The sequence below is a fragment of the Ascaphus truei genome, chromosome 2 (assembly GCF_040206685.1).
Source record: "Ascaphus truei isolate aAscTru1 chromosome 2, aAscTru1.hap1, whole genome shotgun sequence".
In the NCBI taxonomy this organism is placed as follows: Eukaryota; Metazoa; Chordata; class Amphibia; order Anura; family Ascaphidae; genus Ascaphus; species Ascaphus truei.
Genome location: NC_134484.1, coordinates 291916587 through 291927415, shown reverse-complemented (window position 1 = coordinate 291927415; position 10829 = coordinate 291916587). Strand labels below are relative to the sequence as shown.

The 10829-nt window shown below is 41.8% G+C and overlaps 1 protein-coding gene across 1 annotated transcript in view; it reads left to right on the top strand.

Moving 5' to 3' along the window:
* The window catches only part of CRTAP (cartilage associated protein), a 410521-nt gene that overhangs the window by 341687 nt on the left and 58005 nt on the right, over nt 1-10829 (top strand). The window contains exon 6 of the mRNA XM_075586343.1: nt 8616-8699. Within this exon, the coding sequence (XP_075442458.1) occupies nt 8616-8699 (84 nt within the window). The remainder of the gene's footprint in view (nt 1-8615; nt 8700-10829) is intronic.

The following is a 10829-nucleotide window of genomic DNA, read 5'->3' as shown; positions in this document are numbered from 1 at the left end:
CCCGTGGGAACCACCCGAGGCCCCACAGACACCTGTGGGTCTGACCCGGGGCTCCCAGACATCCTTGGGCCTACCGTGGGGACCCAATTGTGGCCCACGGTGACCCAAAGAGACCACCTGGGGGCCATGGTGCTGGCGGGACCCACCAACAGGCCTCCAGAACCTTTTTGAAAAGGGCTGCTGGTACCCTGTAGGTCTGTCCAGGTGCCCCGCCAGCCCACTCGCGTGGGGCTGCGTTATGAACCCTGTTTGTAAAAGGATAAATCTTGTATTTATGGGGGGGCACAGGGGGTGGGTAATGTATTTAATAAATATAATGATGTTTATTGTGGGTCACTATTGTTTTTATTGTGTGTACTGGGTGTGGGGGGGGGGTTCCCCAACGGTATGTGGGTAGGCCTCCCTTGTGGGTAGTGGGTGAGGGGGGTTAGGCCTCACGGGGTGAGGGGTTAGTGTGGAAGGGTATGCAGGCGTCCCGAGTGGTGGGTGAGGGTGGGTTAACCCCTTAATGACTGTAGCGGTTAATAACCGCTATGGTGATTAAGGGGTTAGGGGACATTACTTTGGATGTTTTAATTTTTGTGTCTGTTTTGCAGAAGCGGAGGGGCCACAGGATGGGGGGGTAATGGTATGTGGGTAGTGGGTGAGGGTGGTTAGACCTCACAGTATGCACATCGGGTCCCCCCCCCTCCCCACATTTACATAAACTGCACTCACAGGAACACAGGCAGGTAGATTTAAGAGACACAATAGGGGGAGGGTGCTTTACACAGATCACAGTCAAGGAGGTGGGGTTATAACCCACTCCCCCTCCCCACATTTACATAAACTGCACTCACAACAACACAGGCAGGGAGATTTAACAGACAGAATAGGGGGAGGGTGCTTTACACAGATAACAGTCAAGGAGGTGGGGTTATAACCCACTCCCCCTCCCCACATTTACATAAACTGCACTCACAGCAACACAGGCAGGGAGATTTAACAGACACATTAGGGGGAGGGGGCTTTATACAGATTACACTCAAGGCAGGGAGATTTAACAGAAACATTAGGGGATGGGGGCTTTAAACAGATTACACTCAAGGCAGGGAGATTTAACAGAAACATTAGGGGGAGGGGGCTTTACACAGATTACACTCAAGGCAGGGAGATACAGGGGATGTACTGTACTGTATGTTGTTTATTGCAATGCTTCAATGTGTGTACAGTATAATGTTTTTTTTTACAATTAGATAGATGTAATCCTTGGTATTGTAAGGGTTAGCCTTGGTTTTAAATTTTGTTTTCTGGTTGGTACTTATATATTGATTTTTGTTTACTTGATTGGTTAAAATAGTTGACTTGTTTGGAGTACAGTATTTGTATTTAGCTTGAAATGATATTGTTCACATTCATTTGCAGAATGTATATGGTGCATAGATTTTATGCATCATTTATACAATGTAAATGCAATGTATTGATTGGAATGTGAGTTTTTTCATTGGCATTTGATGATTTAGATTGTAAGATCAGTTATGATTATTAAAGGAAATTCATTGTAATGTAGTGTGTCTGTATGGAGAAGTGTTATTTGTAGTACAGTATGGTTTTGATAACTCTTCTACATTTATTTGTATATTGGTTCATCATGTGTGTGTATATACTGTATATATAGTTGCATGATGAAGCAACTGTACAAATTCATGGGTGAAGGGTGAGTATCGGGCCAGTGTGGCTTAACCCCTTAATTACCTTTGCGGTTATTATCCGATAAGGGGGTTTATGCAGAGAGGTTCTGCTTAAATTTGCCACAGGATTGGAATTTATTATTGTGGTATGCAGGGAACTCCAGTAGCGCGGTGTGCAGGAAATGGCTAATTAGGCGAGTTTCACTTGCCGTGAAACTCGCCATTCTGAGCCGCGCGGTATTAGCCCACAATACAGCCAACTTTAGTTGGCGGGCAAAATTTCCATTAAACGCGCCATTTAGTAGCTCTGATTGGCGCGTTCATGCGCATCGGAGCTACTGGAATCCTGCGTGTTTTCACATTGGCGAGATCACGCTTCTCGCAGCACGTTTGCCGAATTTAAATTGTCCCGCCAAGTTCTCGCCACTATCTGTTTGAAAGCGGACAGTTTTGGCGCAAACCTGCCTAATTATACCTTACCGTACTTCTCTGCATAAGCCCCAAGGTGTTTAAGGGGTTAATTGATATCTGAATGTAATTGCAATGTATTGGCTTTGTTTTGGCAGTGTATTTTGCAGAATGTATATGGTGCATAGATTTTATACATCATTTATACAATGTAAATGCAATGTATTGATTGGAATGTAAGGTTTTTCATTGGCATGTGATGATTTAGATTGTAAGATCAGTTAGGTTAATTAAAGGAAATTCATTGTAATGTAGTGTGTCTGTATGGAGAAGTGTTATTTGTAGTACAGTATGGTTTTGATAACCCTTCTACATTTATTTGTATATTGGTTCATCATGTGTGTGTATATACTGTATATATATATATATATATATATATATATATATATACATACATATATATGTATATATATATATATATATATATATATATATATATATATACATACATATATATATATATATATATATATATACATACATATATATATATATATATATATATATATATATATATATATATATATATACATATACATATATATATATATATATACATATATATATATATATATATATATATATATATATATATATATATAGCAACTGTAAATATTACTGTATGTTCATTTGCATGTCTTAGACAGGTCTGCAACCCTGTCTTTCCCCATTGTCACCCAGCATACAGCACTTCCACTGCAGCAAGGGATTCTGGGAAATGACATGCAAATGAGCACTCAGTGCCACCTTTTGTCTCAAGCTCGTATTACACAAGCCAATGCATGCTGTTTTAAACACAGCTTTTAAACAGAGGCTGGGATGAGATGCAAAGCCATTAGACCTACTCACATACATGTTTCAACCTTGATGGGTATTATCAGTGTGAGGCTGGTCTTAATGGCAAAGCAGGTTTGAGACTAGACTAGGTAATCACCACTGTCATTAAGGTTATGGTGGGTAAAAAAAAGTGACAAAAACCCTCCACAGTATAGCATAAAGCAACTGTAAATATTACTGTATGTTCATTTGCATGTCTTAGACAGGTCTGCAACCCTGTCTTTCCCCATTGTCACCCAGCATACAGCACTTCCACTGCAGCAAGGGATTCTGGGAAATGACATGCAAATGAGCACTCAGTGCCACCTTTTGTCTCAAGCTCGTATTACACAAGCCAATCCTCAAGCCAATCCTCAAGCCAATGCATGCTGTTTTAAACACAGCTTTTAAACAGAGGCTGGGATGAGATGCAAAGCCATTAGACCTACTCACATACATGTTTCAACCTTGATGGGTATCATCAGTGTGAGGCTGGTCTTAATGGCAAAGCAGGTTTGAGACTAGACTAGGTAATCACCACTGTCATTAAGGTTATGGTGGGTAAAAAAATGACAAAAACCCTCCACAGTAAAGCATAAAGCAACTGTAAATATTACTGTATGTTCATTTGCATGTCTTAGACAGGTCTGCAACCCTGTCTTTCCCCATTGTCACCCAGCATACAGCACTTCCACTGCAGCAAGGGATTCTGGGAAATGACATGCAAATGAGCACTCAGTGCCACCTTTTGTCTCAAGCTCGTATTACACAAGCCAATGCATGCTGTTTTAAACACAGCTTTTAAACAGAGGCTGGGATGAGATGCAAAGCCATTAGACCTACTCACATACAGTACCGACACACTTTATTGCAGTGTGGTCGGTACCGCAAGCCGGGATATTTCCCGGCTTGCTTGTGGCTGCCCCTCGGCGTGCCGCGCGTCATAGACGTGCGGTCACGCGTCTTCGGGAGCCTGCGCCCCCTGCACACGCGTGCAGGGCTCCCCGAGGGAGCCCTGGTGTCCCGCGATCTGCGGGACGGCGGCAGGGGGCTCCGGGGGACCCGGCGGACCCGGTAGCGGTAGGGAGAGCGCCCCGATCGGAGGGCGCTCTTCCGCTGCTTCGGCGCGCGCCCGTCACACTCGGGCGCGCGCCAGGCTACTGCTGCGGCCAAGAACGGGCAAATGCTCGAATAAACTTGGCCGCAGCAGTACATGTTTCAACCTTGATGGGTATTATATATATTTTTGTGTGTTTTATATATATATATATATATATATATATATATATATATATATATATATATATAAAACACACAAAAAAAGGAAGTTGCTCAACACCTAATATTAAAGGTTAAATCAAGCCCCCAAATTAATGCTGACTATAGGGGTAAAATAGAATATAAACCCCAAATAAAATCAGTTAAAGAAGTTATAGAGCTTGATGGTGCTAGGGGAAAAAACTACTATATAAAACACACAATAGAAAAGGACAAAGACAATCCCCTTGTTAGCACTCTAAATTACACCTAAAGAAAATCTACTAATAAATTACAAGAACCAGATGCACTGCCAAGTCAGAAAAATGAACAAGATTTTATTGGAATAACAGCAAAACACACTAACTTAAAAACATGAATATACTTAAAGACAGCCTGATCAAATATATGTATCAAAAAATATATATTGGATAAAAGGAGGACTGTTGATCTAGTGAATGAAATTTATGTTACCTCAAAAAAACCTAGATTTTCTTTAGGTGTAATTTAGAGTGCTAACAAGGGGATTGTCTTTGTCCTTTTCTATTGTGTGTTTTATATATATATATATATATATATATGTATATATTTATAGGGATTGTTGTTATATATACTGTATATATATATATATACACATATATATTTATTTATATTCATGTATTTATCTATTTATTTAGATTTATTTATTAATTGTGGGGCTGCTGTACGTGAATTTTTTTTATTGTGGGTAGCGGGGGTGGGTGAAGGGGGGTATTAGCCCCAACGATGGTTGTTTAGGGCTTGCGGGGGGGTAGCAGGAGGGGTTAACCCCTTCATGACCGTAGCGGTATTAACTGCTACGGCCGTGAAGGGGTTAAGTGCACCCGCAACCCCCCTGCAAGTCCTAAACTCACACCAAGGGCCAAATACCCCCTTCACCCACCCCCGCTACCCACAATAAAGCGGGCATGGTGGGTTAACCCCTTCATTGCCTTAGCAGCTATCAGCTATGGTAATGAAGCAGCATTTCTGTATTTTTAATAATATTGTGCAGGAGCAGGGGGTCCCCTGAGTTTTGATTTGTGGCTCAGGGAACCCCCTGCTCACTGTACAATATTATTAAAAATAGAGTCATGCTGCTTCGTTACCATAGCACATAGCCGCAAAGGTAAGGAACGAGTGTTTATTTATATATGTGTTTTATTCATACTGTAGATGTGCAGAGGGTCTCCGGAGCTGAACCACTGTGGTTTTAGGTCCGGGGACCCCCTGCTTCCCGACATACAGGCCCCTTTAGGGGGTGCCGGTATCCCTCTGCTTGGTTTACAGGCCGCGGTCACGTGATCGGGACCTTAAATGCAGAGGTATACCGGCACCTCATAAAGGGGGCTGTATCTCGGGAAGCAGGGGGTCCCCGGACCTGAAACCAACGCGGTTCAGCTCCGGAGACACCCTGCACATCTACACTATGAATAAAAATGTATTTTAAATAATTTTTAATGTGCCGGTGTTTGCGCAGAGAGAGCAGCGGTTCTCTCTCTGCTGCAAACACATCTCGCCCCCGCCAGCCTATAGTATCATTGATGTGCATAAAGTATACAGTACTGTATGTGTACAGTACTGTATGTTAGGGGTTATAGGGGTTGTTGTTATACAGTGTGTATATATATATATATATATATATATATATATATATATACTGCATTACAATTCATGAATTTATGCCATCTGGCAGACACGCGAAGCATTGCAGCCTATTAAATCCGGAACCATTATCAATTAACACATCAACCGCGCGTCAGCCGGGCATGACCCTGGCTGGGAACGCGGCATGCTCCGGGTGAACAGCGTGGCATTCCAGGAACCAGCCAGGGACAAACCGGTGATTTGTAAGAATAAAGTGTGCCGCAACAGTATATATATATGTGGATGACAATGACAATTTGGACTAATCTTTGAATTCTCCTAGTCCATTTGACAGATGAAAAATAACAAGAGGATTTTTTATAGGTGAAGCAATGAGGTACAAAGTATAAGATGTATAATGGTTCCAACATAAGTGTAAGGATACAATATGCCTAGAATGAATAGGGTGGGTGGGGGTGATCCAAATAAAATACATTAATAGGACAAGTGTTACATAAAAATGCAAAGACATAAGGAGAAGATGGGGATAGTAATGAATACCCGAATATAGAAATACATTTATCGAGATACTTAATATCTAATATAGGAGCAATAGTTAGTATAAATGGCACACCACTGTTTATAGAAAGTATACAAGTATTATTCTGCTTCTGGTGCTTACCTCTCAATGGTCCCGGCATCTCAAAGCTGGACCTGATAATAGGCACAAAATAGAGGAGAAGATGGAGCACAAAGGAGACTTGTTTTGAGTTTGAAAAAAACTTCAATAAAGTATTCACAACATCAGAGCTAATAAAGGTAACGTTTCAGGACCAATGTGTCCCTTCCTCAGACCAAACACTTCAAGTGAAGCTAAACAAACAGCTTTAAATACCCCCATAATCACTTACCCACAGCACCACATGTGAAGGAAGACTGATCCTACATAAATGGTTCTGACAGTCAGCAGTCTGGAACAGGATTTGGAAGAAATTAGAAAAGATTAAAAAAAAAAGGCAAAGGAGAAGCTCTACTTAATCCAGAAAAAAAGACAGAGGTATTCAACGAACTACAAGCGTTGATTGAGAATCATAAAAAAGAACTTGAACTGTTTAAACTTAAGAAATGCAGAGGGACACTCTAGACTACCAATACGAGAGTGTATAATTGGAAACCTAGAGCACCACAGAACCAGAGAAACCAACACCCAGAGTCAGAACAAGGAAACAGGGAAGGAGCAGCCACATCCTCTAGCCAGGACACAGTGATTGGTAGTCTAGAGTGTCCCTCCTAAATTTCTTAAGTTTAAACAGTTCAAGTTCTTTTTTGGGCATTATTTGATCAAGGGATGTAACTAAAAGTCTCCTTTATCTCATAGAGTTGCACACTATGTATATATATTTATTTCACATATATTGTTAACCCATTAGGCAGAAGCACAGGGATTCACTTTCCATTTTTTGCGCGCGCACGCACGCACACACACACACACACACACACACACACACTCTTAGTTAAGTTATGGTGGGTAAAAAAAGTGACAAAAACCCTCCACAGCAAAGCATATACTGCTGCGACACACTTTATTCGAGCAAATACCCAGTATGTACCTGGCAGATACCTGGAATGCGCCGCTCCTCACCTCTGACAAGCCCCGTTGTGTTTGCCTTCCCAGCCATGGTTCATGCCTGGCTGACGGGCGGCTGATCTGTTAAATGATAATGATTAGGATTTAATAGGCTGCAATGCTTCGCGTGTCTACCAGATGGCATAAATTCATGAATTGTAATGCAGTATATACATATATACTGTGCAGTATTGCAGCCAGCGGGAATAAAATGCTTCAATCCCTGCCTGGAAAATAATGCAATGCACTCGGGCAGAAAACAGTCACAAACCTCAATACACCCGAGTATACCCGAATTCGTGGGAGTAGCCGAGCTCGAATAAAGTGTGTCGCCAGTGTAGCAAATGTAAATATTACTGTATGCTCATTTGCATGTCTTAGACAGGTCTGCAACCCTGCCTTTCACCATTATCACCCAGCACACAGCACTTCCACTGCAGCAAGGGATTCTGGGAAATGACATGCAAATGGACACACCTTTTGCTTCAAACCCATTTTTAACATGGTTCCCTATAGGCTTAAGCTTGCTGCATGGTCACAGCTTTGAGCACAGCCAGGGTTAAGATGCATAGCCAGAAAACCCACCCACAGACAGCCGTTTCGACCATCAGTTTTCTGGCTATGCATCTTAACCCTGGCTGTGCTCAAAGCTGTGACCATGCAGCAAGCTTAAGATATATATATATTATACACACACTGCAGCTCACCTCTTTATACACACACTCTATAGCCCATCTATACAAACAAACAAACAAACAAACACATGCACTGTATTCCCCCTGTATATATTCACACAAACACATACACTCTGCAGCCCCCCTCTATACATACACACACATACAGTGTATACCCACACACTCTGCAACTCCCCTCTCTATAGACACCCTCTGCAGCTGCCCTCTATACATACACACACAGTGTATAGACACACACACTGAAGCCCCCTCTATACACACAGAGGAGGGCAGAGAGTCTCTGGAGACACACACACCTCTTCCGCCGCCTCCTCTGCTTGAACGCCCCCCCCAGGAGAATTCCCATGGAACTCTAAGGTGCTGCGGAGGCCCAGTTGGGAAACACTGGTTTAGGAAATAAATGTTGCAGAACTTGTATAGTAAAAGAGATTTCACTGCATATAAACAAAGTAAAACCATGTTTTTTTTGCTTCTCAGGAAGCTGTTCGTTACTTCAACATGACAACAATGCAGAAAGAAATTTACGATTTTGCTATGCAGCATCTTGTTCATGATGATGAGGTAAGTGTACTGTAAATACTTTAACGCAATTTAAAGAAAGAAGGTAACATTTTTACTGTATAGTAAATTGTTAGTGGTGCACTTAAATAATCAAACTTTTTTAATTAGTTGTCCCGTTTTTCAAACATTACATTTTTAAATTCCTACCCAAGTAACTTTCTTTGCACTATATTAAATAGGTGCTTTCGAAAGTTATGCTGCAGATGAACTTGAGTGAATGCATTTATTCAAGTGAAACTTGCTGTGTTGTATTTAAGTTTATTTTGCTATTTAATTGTGTGCTAGGAAACCCTTTCAAAACAAAAATGTGGAAAATTCAGATGAATCAAACGTCTCCTGAAAATAGTCACATCTATAAGGAAAGATGCAACAATTTGAGGTTGCATCATTGTAATGACATTAAGGCATTCCTAAACGAACAATTACAAAATGGTGGTAATCTCTAAGCTTTCACAACAGTATTCTATGTCTATATCCAAAATAAAGGAAACATACAAAATTGCATTTTTGGACCTCAGGAAAGGACTTCTTTTTTTATTTTACTTACATTTTTATTGTCATTTTGAAATACATTATGCATGGCACATGTTTATACTTTTTGGGTAATGGTAATCAAATCAGGAGACTGCTACAGTATCTAGTTAAGGAGAGAGCTCAACCCGTAGGTATGACCCTTTTTCTTTTTTCCCTCCATTCTGATCCACTATCTTATATCTGTTATGTAAATTTTCAGGGGAAAAAACCTGGTTTAGAGGGAGACTCATATTAAGATTGAATTGAAGTTTACATGTGAGGTACCTGCATAAGAAAGCCAAAGATGCCATGTTTTTTATTTTTATTTATGTCATGCATCGTTTAGGAAGCCACATTTTTTTTCCTAATGCTAGAAATACAGGGAATTTTGTTTTTGGTTCCAGACTCAAGCTATTTCACATGTTGTATCTGTAGCTATACCAGTATATGTAATTAGCGGGTTTTCACCTTGTGATATGTTTTGGGTGGGTTTGTTTAAGAGAAAGAGCCAGGGATCTATGGGTATATCTAATTTTAGGATTAGTTGGATCCAGATTTTTACATGCCTCCATAGATTTGAGATTTCGGTGAATGTCCATGTGGAGCAATGAGGCTGATTTCTAACAACCCTTGGGGACAGAAGGGGGAATATGAGGATCGGTCTTTGATCCCGCCTCTGTGACATGTCCCGTGACGCCACTGGTGATGTGCCTCCGACTGACAGGATTTCGCGTAGGCACCGTTCAACTGTTGTCATGCAAAAGGACTCAACCAGGAGTTAACAGTTACAGCAGGATAACCATCTCATCTAGCTTACTCCACCTCATTACAATTGAGTGGGTGGATGGCAATCAGCATTCACAGCCGTACAACTCAGCATGGATTGGTTCTGCTATCAAAATATAATCATCACAGTCAACCTTGTGACTTTCCCCTGATTGGCTTACAGTCCTTTATATGCTCACCGATCCCTGCTCCAAATCGGCTTAGCATAGTAGTCCTAACCTGCGACGAAGTGCTACCCACAGGCACCTAGCTTGCCGTTTCCTGCTTTGCCTTGAGCAATTCTGCTAACCTTGTCTTGTCTCTTAGTATCCTCGACCTTGGCTTGTACCTGAACTCCTGCCTTCTCTTATCCACAACCTCGGCTTGTGCTTTGATTTCCATCTTCTCTACACCTCGACCTCGGCTACGCACATCGACTATTCTACCTCTCCAATCCTAGACCATGGCGAGTATCGACACTATCCTACTTCTCCTAACCTGACCCAGCCGCACGATTACGGATCTGCATATGCGCAGTCTCGCGGCTGCAGGTTGGTGTATTCTGAATCCCCACCTCAGCCTCGCAGATCTGTCCCGTTTGTGGCGAGCACCCGTTACAACATGCTCAGCCCCACAATCATGGACCCCGCTGAGGTGGGTCAAGTTTTGAACATGCACGCTAGCATGTTCGAGAAATTAGAAAAATATCTGGACCAAAATAACAAACGTATGGAGCTACTCCAAGCGACGGTTCAATCCATCACAGATCAGGCACAGCGTACCTCATTTAATTCTGTTTCCTCAGCAGCAGCGGCCCCGGAACCTATTCCAATAACCGAAGCATTAGAACCG